This window comes from Lissotriton vulgaris, chromosome 5, assembly GCF_964263255.1.
Source record: "Lissotriton vulgaris chromosome 5, aLisVul1.2, whole genome shotgun sequence".
In the NCBI taxonomy this organism is placed as follows: Eukaryota; Metazoa; Chordata; class Amphibia; order Caudata; family Salamandridae; genus Lissotriton; species Lissotriton vulgaris.
Genome location: NC_141693.1, coordinates 1,013,634,821 through 1,013,658,849, shown reverse-complemented (window position 1 = coordinate 1,013,658,849; position 24,029 = coordinate 1,013,634,821). Strand labels below are relative to the sequence as shown.

Here is a 24,029-nt window from a genome sequence, read left to right as displayed (position 1 = left end):
TGGTAAATGGTGGTTTTTGATTGAAATTGAGGTCACATAGTCGCTATGTGGTTATTTGATGAAAACAGTAAAGTTTCTTGAAAATAATCTGATGGTCTGCTGTAGCAGCCAGGCTCTATAGGAAGCGTTCTACTGTTCTGTTAGAGAATATCTATGCCTGTAGTGCACTGTCTATTGAGTTTGTACACATGAGTTGATTTTAAAGGCTAAGGATGAGAATGGAGGAGAGATCAGGAGGTGACAGAGGGAGAAGGAGGTCAACATCTGGGAATCTTTAAAAATATAACAAAGTGGAGGAAACTGGAAAATAGCAATATGTTCATTCAATTGTTTTTTGAACTTCAATGAAGGCTCCACATGCCTCACGTTGCATGGGAATGACTAAATAAAATACCACAAATACATCCCTGTGTGTTAGAATGTGCGAGATTCAGGGCTCAATGTCATTACCAAATAGCGCAATCAACATGTGGCATATAGTTTTGTGTTGCTTATGAAACAGTTTGGTAAATAAAAAACCTGTGCCATATTCTGGTTATTCATGAATCTATTATTTGAAGTGCTTGCATTCTATTTTTCGTATACTTTTAGACATCAAGTCATTGTAATAGATGGGTAGTGGTGGTGTTTTGATAGGCCTACTTCAAAAAGTAATGTTCCATTTTTTACAAACATGCTCTTTTTATGCATTTCAATTTATGTTGCCTTTCCACTTGTAAATACTTTAGATCATTTGTCCTATTAGAGAAACCAAGAGTTTGAATTTGATATGCAGTTTAATAGGAGACACAAGGGAGTTGATAGGTCGTAGCATTGAGCACTCGCCTAGCAATACCAGGAAATTTCTATGTACATAGCACACCAGGGAGCCTACCAGTCTAAACACTCAGAAAAACACAGTTGCACTATTGTTGCACATAATAATCAGGAATTACTTTTTAAATATATATATCTGAAGCTCCACTCTGAAGCTCCACTCTGCACTCTGAAGCTACACTCTACACTCTAAAGCTCCACTCTGCATTCTGAAGCTCCACTCTGAAGCTCCACTCTGAAGCTCCAGTCTGACTCTGCACTCTGAAGCTCCACTATGAAGCTGCACTCTAAAGCTCCACTCTGAATCTGCACTCTAAAGCTCCACTCTGAATCTGCACTCTGAAGCTCCACTCTGAATATGCACTCTAAAGCTCCACTCTGAATCTGCACTCTGAAGCTCCACTCTGCACTCTGAAGCTCCACTCTGAAGCTTCACTCTGAAGCTCCACTCTGAAGCTCCACTCTGAATATGCACTCTAAAGCTCCACTCTTAATGTTCACTCTAAAGCTCCACTCTGAAGCTCCACTCTGAAGCTCCACTCTGAAGCTCCACTCTGAAGCTCCACTCTGAAGCTTTACTCTGAAACTCCACTCTGAATCTGCACTCTGAAGCTCCACTCTGAATCTGCACTCTGAAGCTCCACTCTGAATCTGCATTCTAAAGCTCCACTCTAAATATGCATTCTAAAGCTTTACTCTGAATCTCCATTCTGAATCTGCACTCTGAAGCTCCACTCTGAATCTGCACTCTGAAGCTCCACTCTGAAGCTCCACTCTGAAGCTCCACTCTGAAGCTGCACTCTGAAGCTCCACTCTGAAGCTTCACTCTGCACTCTGAAGCTCCACTCTGCACTCCGAAGCTTCACTCTGAAGCTCCACTCTGAATCTGCACTCTGAAGCTCCACTCTGAATATGCACTCTAAAGCTCCACTCTGAATCTGCACTCTGAAGCTCCACTCTGCACTCTGAAGCTCCACTCTGAGGCTTCACTCTGAAGCTCCACTCTGAAGCTCCACTCTGAAGCTTTACTCTGAAGCTCCACTCTGAATCTGCACTATGAAGCTCCACTCTGAATCTGCACTCTGAAGCTCCACTCTGAATCTGCATTCTAAAGCTCCACTCTAAATATGCATTCTAAAGCTTTACTCTGAATCTCCATTCTGAATCTGCACTCTGAAGCTCCACTCTGAATCTGCACTCTGAAGCTCCACTCTGAAGCTCCACTCTGAAGCTCCACTCTGAAGCTGCACTCTGAAGCTCCACTCTGAAGCTTCACTCTGCACTCTGAAGCTCCACTCTGCACTCTGAAGCTCCACTCTGAAGCTTCACTCTGAAGCTCCACTCTGACGCTCCACTCTGAAGCTCCACTCTGAAGCTCCACTCTGAAGCTCCACTCTGAAGCTGCACTCTAAAGCTCCACTCTGAATATGCACTCTAAAGCTCCACTCTGAATGTTCACTCTGAAGCTTTACTCTGAAGCTCCACTCTGAAGCTCCACTCTGAAGCTCCACTCTGAATATGCACTCTAAAGCTCCACTCTGAATCTCCACTCTGAATCTGCACTCTAAAGCTCCACTCTGAATATGCACTCTAAAGCTCCACTCTGAAGCTTCACTCTGAAGCTCCACTCTGAAGCTCCACTATGAAGCTCCACTCTGAAGCTTTACTCTGAAGCTCCACTCTGAATCTGCACTCTGAAGCTCCACTCTGAATCTGCACTCTGAAGCTCCACTCTGAATATGCACTCTAAAGCTCCACTCTAAATATGCACTCTAAAGCTCCACTCTGAATGTTCACTCTGAAGCTCCACTCTGAAGCTCCACTCTGAAGCTCCACTATGAAGCTCCACTCTGAAGCTTTACTCTGAAGCTCCACTCTGAATCTGCACTCTGAAGCTCCACTCTGAATCTGCACTCTAAAGCTCCACTCTGAATATGCACTCTAAAGCTCCACTCTGAAGCTTTACTCTGAAGCTCCACTCTGAATCTGCACTCTAAAGCTCCACTCTGAATATGCACTCTAAAGCTCCACTCTGAAGCTTTACTCTGAAGCTCCACTCTGAAGCTCCACTCTGAAGCTCCACTCTGCACTCTGAAGCTCCACTCTGAAGCTCCACTCTGAATGTGCACTCTAAAGCTCCACTCTGAATATGCAATCTAAAGCTCCACTCTAAACCTCCACTCTGAAGCTTTACTCTGAAGCTCCACTCTGAAGCTCCACTCTGAAGCTCCACTCTGAATATGCACTCTAAAGCTCCACTCTGAATATGCACTCTAAAGCTCCACTCTGAATCTCTACTCTGAATCTGTACTCTAAAACTCCACTCTGAATATGCACTCTAAAGCTCCACTCTGAATCTTCACTCTGACGCTCCACTCTGAAGCTCCACTCTGAAGCTCCACTCTGAAGCTTCACTCTGAAGCTCCACTCTGAAGCTCCACTCTGAAACTCCACTCTGCACTCTGAAGCTCCACTCTGAATCTCCACTCTGAATCTGCACTCTAAAGCTCCACTCTGAATATGCACTCTGAAGCTCCACTCTGAATCTGCACTCTAAAGCTCCACTCTGAATATGCACTCTAAAGCTCCACTCTGAATCTCTACTTTGAATCTGTACTCTAAAACTCCACTCTGAATATGCACTCTAAAGCTCCACTCTGAATCTTCACTCTGACGCTCCACTCTGAAGCTCCACTCTGAAGCTCCACTCTGAAGCTGCACTCTGAAGCTCCACTCTGAATATGCACTCTAAAGCTCCACTCTGAATCTGCACTCTGAAGCTCCACTCTGCACTCTGAAGCTCCACTCTGAGGCTTCACTCTGAAGCTCCACTCTGAAGCTCCACTCTGAAGCTTTACTCTGAAGCTCCACTCTGAATCTGCACTCTGAAGCTCCACTCTGAATCTGCACTCTGAAGCTCCACTCTGAATCTGCATTCTAAAGCTCCACTCTAAATATGCATTCTAAAGCTTTACTCTGAATCTCCATTCTGAAGCTCCACTCTGAAGCTCCACTCTGAATCTGCACTCTGAAGCTCCACTCTGAATCTGCACTCTAAAGCTCCACTCTGAATATGCACTCTAAAGCTCCACTCTGAAGCTTTACTCTGAAGCTCCACTCTGAATCTGCACTCTAAAGCTCCACTCTGAATTTGCACTCTAAAGCTCCACTCTGAAGCTTTACTCTGAAGCTCCACTCTGAAGCTCCACTCTGAAGCTCCACTCTACACTCTGAAGCTCCACTCTGAAGCTCCACTCTGAATGTGCACTCTAAATCTCCACTCTGAATATGCAATCTAAAGCTCCACTCTAAACCTCCACTCTGAAGCTTTACTCTGAAGCTCCACTCTGAAGCTCCACTCTGAAGCTCCACTCTGAATATGCACTCTAAAGCTCCACTCTGAATCTCCACTCTGAATCTGCACTCTAAAGCTCCACTCTGAATGTTCACTCTGAAGCTCCACTCTGAAGCTCCACTCTGAAGCTCCACTCTGAAGCTCCACTCTGAAGCTCCACTCTGAAGCTTTACTCTGAAGCTCCACTCTGAATCTGCACTCTGAAGCTCCACTCTGAATCTGCACTCTAAAGCTCCACTCTGAATATGCACTCTAAAGCTCCACTCTGAATCTCTACTCTGAATCTGTACTCTAAAACTCCACTCTGAATATGCACTCTAAAGATCCACTCTGAATCTTCACTCTGACGCTCCACTCTGAAGCTCCACTCTGAAGCTCCACTCTGAAGCTCCACTCTGAAGCTTCACTCTGAAGCTCCACTCTGAAGCTCCACTCTGAAACTCCACTCTGCACTCTGAAGCTCCACTCTGCACTCTGAAGCTCCACTCTGAATCTCCACTCTGAATCTGCACTCTAAAGCTCCACTCTGAATATGCACTCTGAAGCTCCACTCTGAATCTGCACTCTAAAGCTCCACTCTGAATATGCACTCTAAAGCTCCACTCTGAATCTCTACTTTGAATCTGTACTCTAAAACTCCACTCTGAATATGCACTCTAAAGCTCCACTCTGAATCTTCACTCTGACGCTCCACTCTGAAGCTCCACTCTGAAGCTCCACTCTGAAGCTCCACTCTGCACTCTGAAGCTCCACTCTGAAGCTCCACTCTGAATGTGCACTCTAAAGCTCCACTCTAAATATGCAATCTAAAGCTCCACTCTGAACCTCCACTCTGAAGCTTTACTCAGAAGCTCCACTCTGAAGCTCCACTCTGAATATACACTCTGAAGCTCCACTCTGAATCTCCACTCTGAATCTGCACTCTAAAGCTCCACTCTGAATGTTCACTCTGAAGCTCCACTCTGAAGCTCCACTCTGAAGCTCCACTCTGAAGCTCCACTCTGAAGCTCCACTCTGAATCTGCACTCTGAAGCTCCACTCTGAATCTGCACTCTAAAGCTCCACTCTGAATATGCACTCTAAAGCTCCACTCTGAATCTCTACTCTGAATCTGTACTCTAAAACTCCACTCTGAATATGCACTCTAAAGCTCCACTCTGAATCTTCACTCTGACGCTCCACTCTGAAGCTCCACTCTGAAGCTCCACTCTGAAGCTTCACTCTGAAGCTCCACTCTGAAGCTCCACTCTGAAACCGCACTCTGCACTCTGAAGCTCCACTCTGAATCTCCACTCTGAATCTGCACTCTAAAGCTCCACTCTGAATATGCACTCTGAAGCTCCACTCTGAATCTGCACTCTAAAGCTCCACTCTGAATATGCACTCTAAAGCTCCACTCTGAATCTTCACTCTGACGCTCCACTCTGAAGCTCCACTCTGAAGCTCCACTCTGAAGCTCCACTCTGAAGCTGCACTCTGAAGCTCCACTCTGAAGCTTCACTCTGCACTCTGAAGCTCCACTCTGCACTCTGAAGCTTCACTCTGAAGCTCCACTCTGAATCTGCACTCTGAAGCTCCACTCTGAATATGCACTCTAAAGCTCCACTCTGAATCTGCACTCTGAAGCTCCACTCTGCACTCTGAAGCTCCACTCTGAGGCTTCACTCTGAAGCTCCACTCTGAAGCTCCACTCTGAAGCTTTACTCTGAAGCTCCACTCTGAATCTGCACTCTGAAGCTCCACTCTGAATCTGCACTCTGAAACTCCACTCTGAATCTGCATTCTAAAGCTCCACTCTAAATATGCATTCTAAAGCTTTACTCTGAATCTCCATTCTGAAGCTCCACTCTGAAGCTCCACTCTGAAGCTCCACTATGAAGCTCCACTCTGAAGCTTTACTCTGAAGCTCCACTCTGAATCTGCACTCTGAAGCTCCACTCTGAATCTGCACTCTAAAGCTCCACTCTGAATATGCACTCTAAAGCTCCACTCTGAAGCTTTACTCTGAAGCTCCACTCTGAATCTGCACTCTAAAGCTCCACTCTGAATATGCACTCTAAAGCTCCACTCTGAAGCTTTACTCTGAAGCTCCACTCTGAAGCTCCACTCTGAAGCTCCACTCTGCACTCTGAAGCTCCACTCTGAAGCTCCACTCTGAATCTCCACTCTGAATCTGCACTCTAAAGCTCCACTCTGAATATGCACTCTGAAGCTCCACTCTGAATCTGCACTCTAAAGCTCCACTCTGAATATGCACTCTAAAGCTCCACTCTGAATCTCTACTTTGAATCTGTACTCTAAAACTCCACTCTGAATATGCACTCTAAAGCTCCACTCTGAATCTTCACTCTGACGCTCCACTCTGAAGCTCCACTCTGAAGCTCCACTCTGAAGCTTCACTCTGAAGCTCCACTCTGAAGCTCCACTCTGAAGCTCCACTCTGCACTCTGAAGCTCCACTCTGAAGCTCCACTCTGAATGTGCACTCTAAAGCTCCACTCTGAATATGCAATCTAAAGCTCCACTCTGAACCTCCACTCTGAAGCTTTACTCTGAAGCTCCACTCTGAAGCTCCACTCTGAAGCTCCACTCTGAATATACACTCTGAAGCTCCACTCTGAATCTCCACTCTGAATCTGTACTCTAAAACTCCACTCTGAATATGCACTCTAAAGCTCCACTCTGAATCTTCACTCTGACGCTCCACTCTGAAGCTCCACTCTGAAGCTCCACTCTGAAGCTTCACTCTGAAGCTCCACTCTGAAGCTCCACTCTGAAACTCCACTCTGCACTCTGAAGCTCCACTCTGAATCTCCACTCTGAATCTGCACTCTAAAGCTCCACTCTGAATATGCACTCTGAAGCTCCACTCTGAATCTGCACTCTAAAGCTCCACTCTGAAGCTTCACTCTGAAGCTCCACTCTGAAGCTCCACTATGAAGCTCCACTCTGAAGCTCCACTCTGAATATGCACTCTAAAGCTCCACTCTGAATCTCCACTCTGAATCTGCACTCTAAAGCTCCACTCTGAATATGCACTCTAAAGCTCCACTCTGAAGCTTCACTCTGAAGCTCCACTCTGAAGCTCCACTATGAAGCTCCACTCTGAAGCTTTACTCTGAAGCTCCACTCTGAATCTGCACTCTGAAGCTCCACTCTGAATCTGCACTCTGAAGCTCCACTCTGAATATGCACTCTAAAGCTCCACTCTAAATATGCACTCTAAAGCTCCACTCTGAATGTTCACTCTGAAGCTCCACTCTGAAGCTCCACTCTGAAGCTCCACTATGAAGCTCCACTCTGAAGCTTTACTCTGAAGCTCCACTCTGAATCTGCACTCTGAAGCTCCACTCTGAATCTGCACTCTAAAGCTCCACTCTGAATATGCACTCTAAAGCTCCACTCTGAAGCTTTACTCTGAAGCTCCACTCTGAATCTGCACTCTAAAGCTCCACTCTGAATATGCACTCTAAAGCTCCACTCTGAAGCTTTACTCTGAAGCTCCACTCTGAAGCTCCACTCTGAAGCTCCACTCTGCACTCTGAAGCTCCACTCTGACGCTCCACTCTGAATGTGCACTCTAAAGCTCCACTCTGAATATGCAATCTAAAGCTCCACTCTAAACCTCCACTCTGAAGCTTTACTCTGAAGCTCCACTCTGAAGCTCCACTCTGAAGCTCCACTCTGAATATGCACTCTAAAGCTCCACTCTGAATATGCACTCTAAAGCTCCACTCTGAATCTCTACTCTGAATCTGTACTCTAAAACTCCACTCTGAATATGCACTCTAAAGCTCCACTCTGAATCTTCACTCTGACGCTCCACTCTGAAGCTCCACTCTGAAGCTCCACTCTGAAGCTTCACTCTGAAGCTCCACTCTGAAGCTCCACTCTGAAACTCCACTCTGCACTCTGAAGCTCCACTCTGAATCTCCACTCTGAATCTGCACTCTAAAGCTCCACTCTGAATATGCACTCTGAAGCTCCACTCTGAATCTGCACTCTAAAGCTCCACTCTGAATATGCACTCTAAAGCTCCACTCTGAATCTCTACTTTGAATCTGTACTCTAAAACTCCACTCTGAATATGCACTCTAAAGCTCCACTCTGAATCTTCACTCTGACGCTCCACTCTGAAGCTCCACTCTGAAGCTCCACTCTGAAGCTCCACTCTGAAGCTGCACTCTGAAGCTCCACTCTGAATATGCACTCTAAAGCTCCACTCTGAATCTGCACTCTGAAGCTCCACTCTGCACTCTGAAGCTCCACTCTGAGGCTTCACTCTGAAGCTCCACTCTGAAGCTCCACTCTGAAGCTTTACTCTGAAGCTCCACTCTGAATCTGCACTCTGAAGCTCCACTCTGAATCTGCACTCTGAAGCTCCACTCTGAATCTGCATTCTAAAGCTCCACTCTAAATATGCATTCTAAAGCTTTACTCTGAATCTCCATTCTGAAGCTCCACTCTGAAGCTCCACTCTGAAGCTCCACTATGAAGCTCCACTCTGAAGCTTTACTCTGAAGCTCCACTCTGAATCTGCACTCTGAAGCTCCACTCTGAATCTGCACTCTAAAGCTCCACTCTGAATATGCACTCTAAAGCTCCACTCTGAAGCTTTACTCTGAAGCTCCACTCTGAATCTGCACTCTAAAGCTCCACTCTGAATATGCACTCTAAAGCTCCACTCTGAAGCTTTACTCTGAAGCTCCACTCTGAAGCTCCACTCTGAAGCTCCACTCTACACTCTGAAGCTCCACTCTGAAGCTCCACTCTGAATGTGCACTCTAAAGCTCCACTCTGAATATGCAATCTAAAGCTCCACTCTAAACCTCCACTCTGAAGCTTTACTCTGAAGCTCCACTCTGAAGCTCCACTCTGAAGCTCCACTCTGAATATGCACTCTAAAGCTCCACTCTGAATCTCCACTCTGAATCTGCACTCTAAAGCTCCACTCTGAATGTTCACTCTGAAGCTCCACTCTGAAGCTCCACTCTGAAGCTCCACTCTGAAGCTCCACTCTGAAGCTTTACTCTGAAGCTCCACTCTGAATCTGCACTCTGAAGCTCCACTCTGAATCTGCACTTTAAAGCTCCACTCTGAATATGCACTCTAAAGCTCCACTCTGAATCTCTACTCTGAATCTGTACTCTAAAACTCCACTCTGAATATGCACTCTAAAGATCCACTCTGAATCTTCACTCTGACGCTCCACTCTGAAGCTCCACTCTGAAGCTCCACTCTGAAGCTCCACTCTGAAGCTTCACTCTGAAGCTCCACTCTGAAGCTCCACTCTGAAACTCCACTCTGCACTCTGAAGCTCCACTCTGAATCTCCACTCTGAATCTGCACTCTAAAGCTCCACTCTGAATATGCACTCTGAAGCTCCACTCTGAATCTGCACTCTAAAGCTCCACTCTGAATATGCACTCTAAAGCTCCACTCTGAATCTCTACTTTGAATCTGTACTCTAAAACTCCACTCTGAATATGCACTCTAAAGCTCCACTCTGAATCTTCACTCTGACGCTCCACTCTGAAGCTCCACTCTGAAGCTCCACTCTGCACTCTGAAGCTCCACTCTGAAGCTCCACTCTGAATGTGCACTCTAAAGCTCCACTCTAAATATGCAATCTAAAGCTCCACTCTGAACCTCCACTCTGAAGCTTTACTCAGAAGCTCCACTCTGAAGCTCCACTCTGAATATACACTCTGAAGCTCCACTCTGAATCTCCACTCTGAATCTGCACTCTAAAGCTCCACTCTGAATGTTCACTCTGAAGCTCCACTCTGAAGCTCCACTCTGAAGCTCCACTCTGAAGCTCCACTCTGAAGCTCCACTCTGAATCTGCACTCTGAAGCTCCACTCTGAATCTGCACTCTAAAGCTCCACTCTGAATATGCACTCTAAAGCTCCACTCTGAATCTCTACTCTGAATCTGTACTCTAAAACTCCACTCTGAATATGCACTCTAAAGCTCCACTCTGAATCTTCACTCTGACGCTCCACTCTGAAGCTCCACTCTGAAGCTCCACTCTGAAGCTTCACTCTGAAGCTCCACTCTGAAGCTCCACTCTGAAACCGCACTCTGCACTCTGAAGCTCCACTCTGAATCTCCACTCTGAATCTGCACTCTAAAGCTCCACTCTGAATATGCACTCTGAAGCTCCACTCTGAATCTGCACTCTAAAGCTCCACTCTGAATATGCACTCTAAAGCTCCACTCTGAATCTTCACTCTGACGCTCCACTCTGAAGCTCCACTCTGAAGCTCCACTCTGAAGCTCCACTCTGAAGCTGCACTCTGAAGCTCCACTCTGAAGCTTCACTCTGCACTCTGAAGCTCCACTCTGCACTCTGAAGCTTCACTCTGAAGCTCCACTCTGAATCTGCACTCTGAAGCTCCACTCTGAATATGCACTCTAAAGCTCCACTCTGAATCTGCACTCTGAAGCTCCACTCTGCACTCTGAAGCTCCACTCTGAGGCTTCACTCTGAAGCTCCACTCTGAAGCTCCACTCTGAAGCTTTACTCTGAAGCTCCACTCTGAATCTGCACTCTGAAGCTCCACTCTGAATCTGCACTCTGAAACTCCACTCTGAATCTGCATTCTAAAGCTCCACTCTAAATATGCATTCTAAAGCTTTACTCTGAATCTCCATTCTGAAGCTCCACTCTGAAGCTCCACTCTGAAGCTCCACTATGAAGCTCCACTCTGAAGCTTTACTCTGAAGCTCCACTCTGAATCTGCACTCTGAAGCTCCACTCTGAATCTGCACTCTAAAGCTCCACTCTGAATATGCACTCTAAAGCTCCACTCTGAAGCTTTACTCTGAAGCTCCACTCTGAATCTGCACTCTAAAGCTCCACTCTGAATATGCACTCTAAAGCTCCACTCTGAAGCTTTACTCTGAAGCTCCACTCTGAAGCTCCACTCTGAAGCTCCACTCTGCACTCTGAAGCTCCACTCTGAAGCTCCACTCTGAATCTCCACTCTGAATCTGCACTCTAAAGCTCCACTCTGAATATGCACTCTGAAGCTCCACTCTGAATCTGCACTCTAAAGCTCCACTCTGAATATGCACTCTAAAGCTCCACTCTGAATCTCTACTTTGAATCTGTACTCTAAAACTCCACTCTGAATATGCACTCTAAAGCTCCACTCTGAATCTTCACTCTGACGCTCCACTCTGAAGCTCCACTCTGAAGCTCCACTCTGAAGCTTCACTCTGAAGCTCCACTCTGAAGCTCCACTCTGAAGCTCCACTCTGCACTCTGAAGCTCCACTCTGAAGCTCCACTCTGAATGTGCACTCTAAAGCTCCACTCTGAATATGCAATCTAAAGCTCCACTCTGAACCTCCACTCTGAAGCTTTACTCTGAAGCTCCACTCTGAAGCTCCACTCTGAAGCTCCACTCTGAATATACACTCTGAAGCTCCACTCTGAATCTCCACTCTGAATCTGTACTCTAAAACTCCACTCTGAATATGCACTCTAAAGCTCCACTCTGAATCTTCACTCTGACGCTCCACTCTGAAGCTCCACTCTGAAGCTCCACTCTGAAGCTTCACTCTGAAGCTCCACTCTGAAGCTCCACTCTGAAACTCCACTCTGCACTCTGAAGCTCCACTCTGAATCTCCACTCTGAATCTGCACTCTAAAGCTCCACTCTGAATATGCACTCTGAAGCTCCACTCTGAATCTGCACTCTAAAGCTCCACTCTGAATATGCACTCTAAAGCTCCACTCTGAATCTCTACTTTGAATCTGTACTCTAAAACTCCACTCTGAATATGCACTCTAAAGCTCCACTCTGAATCTTCACTCTGACGCTCCACTCTGAAGCTCCACTCTGAAGCTCCACTCTGAAGCTTCACTCTGAAGCTCCACTCTGAAGCTCCACTCTGAAGCTCCACTCTGCACTCTGAAGCTCCACTCTGAAGCTCCACTCTGAATGTGCACTCTAAAGCTCCACTCTGAATATGCAATCTAAAGCTCCACTCTGAACCTCCACTCTGAAGCTTTACTCTGAAGCTCCACTCTGAAGCTCCACTCTGAAGCTCCACTCTGAATATACACTCTGAAGCTCCACTCTGAATCTCCACTCTGAATCTGCACTCTAAAGCTCCACTCTGAATGTTCACTCTGAAGCTCCACTCTGAAGCTCCACTCTGAAGCTCCACTCTGAAGCTCCACTCTGAAGCTCCACTCTGAAGCTTTACTCTGAAGCTCCACTCTGAATCTGCACTCTGAAGCTCCACTCTGAATCTGCACTCTAAAGCTCCACTCTGAATATGCACTCTAAAGCTCCACTCTGAATCTCTACTCTGAATCTGTACTCTAAAACTCCACTCGGAATATGCACTCTAAAGCTCCACTCTGAATCTTCACTCTGACGCTCCACTCTAAAGCTCCACTCTGAAGCTCCACTCTGAAGCTTCACTCTAAAGCTCCACTCTGAAGCTCCACTCTGAAGCTCCACTCTGAAGCTCCACTCTCCAATCTGAAGCTCCACTCTGAAGCTCCACTCTGAAGCTCCACTCTGAAGCTCCACTCTGAAGCTCCACTCTGAAGCTTCACTCTGAAGCTCCACTCTGAAGCTCCACTCTGAAGCTTCATTTTGAAGCTCCACTTAGAAGCACCACTCTGAAGCTCTACTTCGACTCTGCACTCTAAAGCTCCACTCTGAAGCAGTGGGTGCTTAGAGATGCAAAAAAAAGTATTTCACAGTGCAGAGTAACAGTCCTAAAATTCTAGCTGAACATAACAATCTGCAGTTTCACACGTTACATTTGTGTTAGCTGCATTACGTCATAATTTATTGTCAAAGGCAAAATTCTGATTTAAATGGTGTATTCTGCAAACCGGACACCATTGTCTCCACTGCCCAGTGATGTGATCAAATGCTTTCAGATGTTAAATATACAGAAAGTTAAGCACTCCATTGATAGGATTCTCGTAGAATGGCCTGTCATTAATTTGGCCTCCAGGTTTGGAAGCATTCTTGAACTGCAGCAGGTATTAATGAGTTAGAGGGCAGAAGGGGTCAAGAGGAGGAGGAAAGACGCAGAAGACAGCCAGAGCAGGAAGGCAGGTGCTGGCAATGCCAGACCAGAATCAGGGGCAGTACCAACGTCGGGTGACGTCGGCAAAAGCCAAATAATCTCAGGAACGCCCCCATGTCTGGTCTGGCATTGCCAAACAAGCCCCTCGTCCAATGGCTAAGCTCCATTTATGGAGCCAGCCAATGAATGCCAAGGGCCAACCCAAACACACACACAATACTCATTAGGTTTTTGCCTGCGCAAAAAAAATGCACAGAGCGCATCTTTTTAGCGAGGCAAAACCTAAAAAATAATATTATTATATTACCCTTGTAAAAATAATGTAGCTAATAGTCTATAAATGGCATTATCTGTATAGTAATTAAAATATTATTATAATACTAATTTTACCATTTGCTTACTTCTGCAGAATATTACCAAAGCAGCATATTACCAAAAAAGAAAACAACAAAGGTAAGACATTTATTTAAATAATATATATTTCTATGTTAACTAACAATACCCATCATAGCTACAATTAACATTGTTAGATAAACAAAAGCTTAATTAAAACATATCACACAAATCCAATTCTTATATCTAACAACATAAGTATTACTAATAAATTATAACACCAAATATTATATAAAGGATTAAAACATGCACAAAATAATACAAGCGGATTACCATCAAGGACATGACAAATTCTCAGTTATATCAAAAGGTAAACAATGTTTACCAAATAGTACATTTGCTATTATTCATAACTTTGAAAAACCAGCACAAATATGGAACAAAGAAGATTTGCATTACATTATGGATCTAGGTGATGCTTTATATAAAGATATGCACATTTTTAATAAACAAGATCTTATGCATCCTGATGATTTACCTAAATATATTACACATACAAACAACATATATTCTATCAAAACATGTCAACCATACTACGGAAATATATTACAACAATTTGATACATTATACCCAGACATACAAACAGCATTAACAATATCATTAATAAATTCAGGAGTATTACTCTGCATGGATATATACGTTATATCTATTATAAAAAGTGAAGATCATTATTATATCTTTGATTCACATAGTAGAGGCAGCAATGGAATGCCACATCCACATGGAACAAGTATACTTTTGCAAAAAAATAATTTACCTGATGTAATGAACTACATTTACAATTTAGCTCACCAAATTAAAAAAAATAATGAAGATAATGTACCATTCAAATTAACTGGATTAAAAATACGAAGCATAAACAAAAAATCATTAAAAAAGGCAGAACAAAATTACCTTAAAAAAGCACCATGTACAGAATCACAATACTTTATGCATACTACAAATAAAACTAAACTATTCCACGCTAGTGCAAGTACATCTTACCAAGAATCTGTATCTACAAAGTTGCTTACAAGAAATATACTAACAGTAACAAAAGAACTTACATCAACTACAGAAAAAACAATTACAGATATTAGCAACAACCAGTCTTCATCTAACAAGAGACAACGACCAAATACTGAAACTTCCAAAAATATTAAGAAAAATAAAAAAAGAAAAACCGCACACAATAGTATACACGATAATGCTAATCCACCAACACCTCATAATACTAAAGACATCAAGAAAACAGCTATAGAACAACACTTAAATATACAAGCAAAAAATACAAGCACTGTAAAAAACCCAATAATAAAACAAAGTACAACACACACAAAAGGAAACACACAAACAAAATGCATAGATCACAATACATACACAAACACAACAAACAAACAAATATGTAACTCAGTCAAAGCCAGTATATTAACAACTTCAGCAATAACTCAAGAATTACAAGTCCCTATTATTATACAAGAATTACAAAACTTTGAGGCAAAAGAAAATATTACATCTAAAGCAATCACATGTAATATTAACTTTAAAATACAGTCAGATGAAATGAATAATGATGAAAACAAAATTAACACAGAACATAACATCTACATTGCAAATAGTATATTTGCAATCATATATAACTGCACCCACAATGCATCTAAGTGGACTGAACAAGACCTTAATAATATAATGCAATTAAGTTACAACTTACAAACAGAAATAGAAATATTTTATGGCAAAAAGAAAATAGAAATAGCAGACATACCTAAATACATAGATCACAATAATATAATATCTGCAATAACATTTTATAAAGATTGCTATTATAACATATCAGTGCAAAATACTTTACAAAAAGAAACTGCACTAGTATTAAATGATATGTTGACAACATATAATGCTATATTATTATTGATAAATAACAAAATATTTACAATAGGCAAAACAAGTAAATCTTTCTTTATATATAATTGCAATACAACAGATCTAATAGAACATATATATATAAAATTAACAAGTACAGCCATAAGAATAGAAACAGCAAATAAACTAATAGAATATCTATTATATCTTATTATTACTGAACTGTGTACTAAAAATACTGATATTATAATACAATTAGTGCCAATTAATATACATACAATCCAAAAAAATTCTTTAAAAAAGACAATTCAAAGAAAGAAACGTAAAACGACGGCAAATACACCTAAACATATGATTGTACATACTGCAAAAGCATCCCACATTACAAATAAAACTATTATATCTTCACCAACAAAAACAAACAGTGATAATGCTGCCAAAAATAATCAAAGCAATAATAATGAACAAACAACAAAAGTATCGTTACTACCACAAACTACTACCGCAAACTTACATACTGACTCTTTAACACAAGAATACATCACTATACATGAACACACACCAACAAATAATACACAACATAATGCTATTATAGAAAACATCACATTACAATCAAATATCATTGCCAAATTTCACCAAGAAATACAATCAGGGCCAGAATATATTTGCACTATTTGTAATCAAATGTGGCATAAAGAAACAGTAAGACCAACACATATCATTAAAAACCACAAAACATTTATACAATGTGATATAAGTTCACAAAAAACTGACCATATATGTAACACATGCTACAAATATATTAGTCGAAAGAAAATACCTCCAAGTTCAGTATTTAATGGAATGAAATTTCCCGATATACCACCTGAACTATACCTACATAACTTAGAAGAAAGATTAGTTTCACCAAGAATACCTTTTCTACAAATAAGAACATTGCCGCGTGGTTTTCAAAAGTCGTTATCAGGTGCTGTTGTTAATGTACCAGCTGATGTAATGACTACTCTTACAATATTACCTAGACAAACACATGATAACATGACAATACCCATTAAATTAAAACGAAAATTAAGTTATAAATCATACACACATTTAGAAAATGTCAGACCTAACATTGTAAAAAAAGCAGCCATTTATCTAGCAAGAAATAGTGCATTATTTAAAGAATATGGAATAACAATAAACAAAGATTGGGAATATACACCAGAAATAACAAATGACAACATACACACTTCAGAAACAGATAATACATCAAGCAGTTCAGATAACATACCAGCAGGTAACTTAGATACTATGTTAAATAATGAAACAATAACAACAGATAGCATTAATATTTTAAGTTTAGCACCTGCTGAACATAACATACCAAGAGGTTTATATGAAGATAAAGATTCAGAATACTTAGCATTCCCAACAATATTTGCCGGACAACGTAGACCAGCAAATGAAGATAGACATGTACCAGTACATTACAGTACAATTTGTAAATCTGAACTTAGAAGTTGTGACAAAAGAGTAGCTCAATCAGTAACAAATATGTTTTTTAAACTTAAAAAATTGCAAATTAAACAAATACAAGACAAAATTTTCATATCACTTAGAAAGCATTTTAACAATGGGCAAGTTATAACAGTAAAACACATAAAAGAAAATTTAGAAGGAATACTACAATATAATGAAGGGTACAAAATTTTAAAGACAATACGCAGTTCACCTCCATATTGGGAGAATTGTAAAAAAGAAATATTTGCAATGCTAAGACAATTAGGAGTACCAACTTTTTTCCTAACATTGTCAGCGGCAGAAACAAAATGGTTTCATCTAATTAACATATTATTACGAATAAATGGTAACAAAGAATGCACTCCTGAAGAATTTGCTGATATGTCTTGGGAAAGCAAATGTACACTAATACAACAAAATCCAATTATATGTGCTCGCCATTTCGACTACCAAGTACGAAAATTATTCAATAGCATATTATTACATAATAGTAATCCTATTGGTAAAATAGTAGATTATTTTTACAGAGTAGAATTTCAACAACGTGGGTCACCACATATACATGCATTACTTTGGATACATAATGCACCTAGATATAATGAAGCTAACAATGATGAAGTAACACAATTTATTGATCAACATATAACATGTGAGAAAACTGAAAACTCAAATATACAACATTTAATACCCTTGCAAAAACATGGACATACTAAAAACTGTCGCATAAAACATCAAAAAACATGTAAATACCAATATCCAAGATACCCTATGCGACATACTACTATATTAGAACCATTGCAATTAGAAACAACAAATGATCTCATAAAAGAACACATACAATTAATCCATACAACAATGCATACACAAGAATTTGCCACTTATACATTTGATGATTTTTTGCAACACATGAAATTAACTGAAGAACAATATATAACATGCATACAATATCGACTACAAAAAACAACTATAGCTCTAAAAAGAACTCCAGCAGAGTGTTATATAAATAACTACAACAACATAATATTACAGGCATGGCAAGCTAACATAGATATACAATACGTTTTAGATGCATATGCATGTGCTGTATATATTGTTTCTTATATAAGTAAATCTCAAAGAGGGTTAAGTAAAATCATTGCACAAGCTACAAAAGAAGTACAACACAATCCAAATATTAAAGAACAATTAAAACACATAGGAAATAAATTCTTAAATTGTACTGAAATTAGTGCACAAGAGGCAGCTTATCTAATACTACAAATACCATTACGAAAAGCTTCCCGATCATTTGTATTTATAAATACAAATAGACCAGATAAACGCACATATTTAATGAAAGACATAAATACAATAAATTCACTACCAGACACATCAACTGATATACAATTTGACAATATACTTGTAAAATACAGCACACGTCCATTAACATTGGAAAAAATTACACTAGCTGACTACGCATCTAATTACAATACAAAAAAACAAACTGCAAAAAAAAAAAGGTTACAAACACACATGATAACTTACTTTTAGAACTCAACTTTTATAGCTCGGATGATGAAGAAATAGAAATTAATAACATAGTTAATAAACAAAGCAATACTACATTCACTGAACGCACAAAACAAAAAATTATACGATACTGCAGATTCAGCAAATTAAATGATCCTGAAAATTATTATAGAGAGTTATTATTGCTATTTTATCCCTGGCGAATAGAGAATAATATAATTGGTACAAAAGATACATACTATGAAAGATATCTAGAATTACAAACAATTATTGATGCAAACCATTATATATATAATAAACAACATCAAATACTTTGCAAAAGTAATATATCAACAGAAAATGATGCAATCCTTACACCACCATTATCCCCAGTGATAGATATACAAGATGATTTACGTAATGACAATGCCCTATATGATCAAGAATTACAGTACGACATATCTTTGGATTTAGGAATTAGAAGTACTACAGAAGAAGAAGCCTTAATAAATAATATGTTACCAGAAGACAAATACAATGACCTAATGCTAAATTTAACATTAGAACAAATAAACTTCATTTATCACCATCTAAATGCAATTAAAACACAAAAACTACCTTTTTATACATTTTGTACTGGGGGTGCAGGAGTAGGAAAAAGCTTCCTGATAACAGCACTACATCAAACATTATTACGCTACTACAATACTAAAGCCGGAGAAAATCCAGAAAATGTTCATATATTACTAACAGCACCAACAGGTAAAGCAGCACATAATATACAAGGACAAACACTCCACAGTACTTTCAAAATACCAGTATCACAAACATTAACATATAAACAACTAACTCATGAAAACAGAAGCATACTTCAAAGTAAGCTTATGCATTTAAAAGTACTAATAATAGATGAAATATCAATGGTAGGTGCAAATATGTTTAATTTCATACACAATAGACTGCAAGAAATAAAAGCTTCTAACCAACCGTTTGGAGGAATATCAATATTAGCAATTGGATATTTCTATCAATTAAAGCCTGTATTTGATACATACATATTTGACAATTCAAAACATTTGTATGGGCCATTAAGCACTAACTTGTGGAGAACACATTTTCAATTATATGAGCTTACAAAAATAATGAGACAACTAAATGACATGCCATTTGCAGAAATGCTCAACAGATTAAGAGTAGGGAAACACACAAAAAATGATATCACAAAGATCAAATCACGAGAAATAGAACCTCCACAAAGTATTAAAAAATGTATACCATATATTATGGGTACTAACAAAGAAGTGAATGAAATAAATAACACAGTATTATTACAACATATGCAATATCATGCAGTTTATACCACATTAGCAATAGACACAGTTGCTTCAGACGTAAGTCAAGAAGTTAAAGACAAAATATTAAAGCAATTACCAACAGACTCTACAAAAACAATGGGATTAGCAAGCACACTACATATTGCAATTAAACTTCGATATGATTTAACTGCAAATCTTGCAGTCAATGATGGATTAACAAATGGAGCAACAGGAACCATAGAATATGTTGATTGTACAAATAACATACCTATTATAGTATGGATACATTTTGATAAAAAAAATATTGGTAAAAGTACAAGACAACAAAATAAACATTTATACCATGCTAATATATCACATGAGTGGACACCAATATTGCCTATATCAAGAAACTTTCAATACACTAAAAAATGTTTAACTATAATACGTAAGCAATTTCCATTACGGCAATCATCAGCAAGGACAATTCATAGAACACAAGGTGAGACAATTGAACCACTTTATATACACTTTAATAATACAAAAACACATCACCTACACTATGTAGCTATTAGTAGAGCTAAATCATTACAAAATATTTATATAAAAAACTTTGATGAAACAAAAATTGCAATACACCCAAAGGTCCATGAAGAAATGTTCCGATTAAAAACATATATGCCACTACAAATATCCATAACTCAAATATCACACTTTAAAAACAGCATTACTGTCATTGTACAAAATATACGCTCACTACAAAAAAAAATTAAATACATATTAGCTGACAGTAACATATTAAATGCTGATATTTTATGTTTCACAGAAATAAATACAACACATAAAGCAAGTACAGATGCATTTATACTTCCAAATTACAATATGCTAATATTTGATAAATACCATGACAAACAAACAAATCATGGGATTATAGTATATTATAAAACAAACCACAATATACAACCAATATTTACAACAGAAAAACAAATTGACATTTTGCAATTTACAAAACAAATACAAAACAATGACTACCTATTTGTAATAATCTACAAGCCACCAAAGGTAAGCATTCAAATACTATTACAAATACTAACAACAATTTAAAAAAATTATCCAAATCATAAATATGTTATAATGGGTGATTTCAATGTTGATTTACAAAAACCAACACACAGTACAAATGTATTATTAGATTACATGTTAACAAACTTTAACTGTGTTCAAAAAATAAACACACTTACAACAGATTACAATTCTATATTAGATCATATATTTACAAATGCAAACATACAACATTATGGAACTTTAGAGTCATATTACAGTGATCATAAACCAATTTGGACAGCTATTTAATTTATATGCATTAAAGACAATTATAATGTGACAATTTTACAATTATGGTACCATATTAAATAGTTGCATTTTTTTTACAGATGATTTCCATTCAAGATTTAAAGGACAACAAACCAGACGAAAGTAAGCCATACCAAAAGGCAATTCGTGTCAATATAATTCACTGTACTGGAAAAACATACTATCGCAATGCAAAGCAAGAAAATAAAGTAATGTATCATATGGCATTAGCAGATCAAACATCATCTTTAAAAGCTACTTGCTATAATGAAGATTATTATGCACAGACAAAAGAAGGATATGGCATGCTAATTCGGAATTACCTTTTGAAAAATGACACTCTAATTATCACAAAACAAAGTAAGATTTCAAGAATGCCACCAATTGAGATACCTGCAGAAATAATTCAAGAAGCAATTAATATTTTGCAACCACCAGCTCCACCAGTGTCTCCAATAAAGACAGTGAGAGAAGTGAGTGTAAAAACACTCCTAAGCGTCTCCGGAACGATAATTGAGGTGAGCTATTTTTTTATGCTTATCATTTATACTACTGCATTTTTTGACGTACCAAATAAGGTACACTTTTAAAAAGTTAAAACTTGCATGTTACTAAATGTATCTATCATCAAATAAAAATATGTATTACAGTACTAAAATGTTTTGAAACATGCAAATCCAATAATTGCCTAGAAAAACTATCAACATATGTTGTTCCTTATAATTAATATCTGTGTTACTATGTAAAATTATTTACATTGATATTGCTACTCTCCAAAAACAAATTACAGGTAAGTAATCTACAACTTATAAAAATACACAAACTACACAAAATATGCAAATACTTAGAAATTGCATTTACTAAGGGTACTAAGGAAATAAATAATGCAACCATTGTGCATTAAAACTATCATACAACTAATGTATGCACCATTAAATAACAGGTAAGTAAGCTGAATACTATACTACACTTATTGCCAAGTATTTGCATTACGTAAACATAAATGCAGATACAATATAATACTATGCATACTATATATATCACAACAAAAGTGTGCACCATTTAATAACAGGTAAGTAATATAAATTATACTACACTATTTACTAAACTATGAGACCAATGACAATGAAGAGCAAACTTAATATACCCAATCACCCTATCATTAAACAATACCCCCCACCATAAAACAGGTGTCTCAACATATATGAAGTTGTACCTATAACAGTAGCTACTTCCTGTACTATTAGCATTGTGGCATGCAGTAAAATCTGCATACCAACCACAATGCTAATAATGCTATTAATGCATTAACATATGGAAACCAGAACACACAACACAAATTACCACTTTTACCAAGCCTACAACAAACTCATTTCCCACCTAAATCTCACAAATTTATAATATAACTGATATAGACTGTAAGCAGCAATATTACAAGGTAAGTAAACTAATAATTGAATTATTAGCATATCCTTTTCATAGCTATAGCATTCTATAACAGCAAATTGCACATACGAAATGCAATAACTAAAGATTGTAAGTTAATACAACTCTTGTAACAAAAGAAAGTAACACAATAACAAAAAAAAAACAATTATTACCAACAAATAAATATGTGAAAAATAGTTGTTTTGTTTGCAAAGACTGTCATGTCAACACTAATCATATTTCAAATTGAACAAAAGCCAGCACAATCCGTGTTACTAAGTAAAAAATATATAATGAACATATACTATTTTACAGGAAGAACAAACAAAAAATATATTCGTTGGAGGCCAAGAAACACAATTGAAAAGTATCACTGTCAAAGATACTACGGACTCTGTGAAAATTACTCTATGGAGAGAGGCAGCTGACTTCCCAATAGTAATTGGACAATATGTACATTTATCGCACGTAACGGTGCATGAATTTAACAAAGAAAAGATTTTGAACACAACCCGCCATACAAAAATACAGGTAAGTAAAATTTTACATTGCAATTAATAGTTAGTTAATATGAGTAAATGAATAAATACTAAAACAGTATCTTTGCAGGTAATAAAACCACCCGAAGAAAACCTTAATGTAACTATTTATGGATTAGACAAACTACATCAGGAAACAAGCATGGTAACAGTACAAGTAAATGGAACAGAAGATTTCCAATCCATGGAAATTAACAATACTACTTTAATGGACTTTTTGCATATAAGCTATGATGTAGACAACTTAGCAGACACATTAATGAAATATCTACCATTATATGTAAAGATAACATTTTGCAATGGATCTATCACAAACATCATTGAGAACATATAATGTCAGCAATTATACCATATTTAACAAATGTTGGATACTAAAAATACAATTGATGTTTACAGTGTTGCTTTGCACAAGTTTAAATGACACAACATATATATATATATTGTTTAAAGTGTTTGATACAAAACTAGATTACAAAATTACTTTTGAGTGCAAATAACCGTTTGAAATGCTTTTATAATATTTACTGTGTGGGAATTACTAAAAATGTTGTCTACTATAAATACAAATAATGTTTACAATGTTACTTTACACACGTTTTAATAAGACAATACATATATATATCGCTTAAGATGTGTTTCATACAAAACTAGATAACAAAATTACTTTAAATTGCTAATCACTTTTTGAAATGCTTTTATTAGAATTACTGTATGTGACTTACTATACAAATCTTAAGTTATTTTTGTATACACTATATAGTTATACATTTGCTTACATTTTCTAAGTGTAACATATGCAACTGTGAAGTTAAATAGTAAGTTTTAAAGAAATTGAGTGTTATTGATCGTTTACATGTTCTACATTTACAATTAATAAAAAAAGTAACAAAAATGTGAGTTCAAATCAAAAATGTGTCATTAAAAAACTAGTTTACCTTTGCATTCTGATGGTGCA

At 38.5% G+C, this 24,029-nt stretch overlaps 1 protein-coding gene across 1 annotated transcript in view; it reads left to right on the top strand.

Annotated features, from left to right (window-relative positions):
* LOC147711911 (uncharacterized) overlaps positions 1 to 23,408 on the top strand; it is a 65,354-nt gene extending 41,946 nt beyond the window's left edge. Inside the window, exons 3-6 of the mRNA XM_086919562.1 lie at positions 13,643 to 13,686; positions 21,188 to 21,625; positions 22,851 to 23,066; positions 23,145 to 23,408. Of these exons, the coding sequence (XP_086775688.1) occupies positions 13,643 to 13,686; positions 21,188 to 21,625; positions 22,851 to 23,066; positions 23,145 to 23,408 (962 nt within the window). The remainder of the gene's footprint in view (positions 1 to 13,642; positions 13,687 to 21,187; positions 21,626 to 22,850; positions 23,067 to 23,144) is intronic.
* Positions 23,409 to 24,029: the final 621 nt, after the last annotated feature.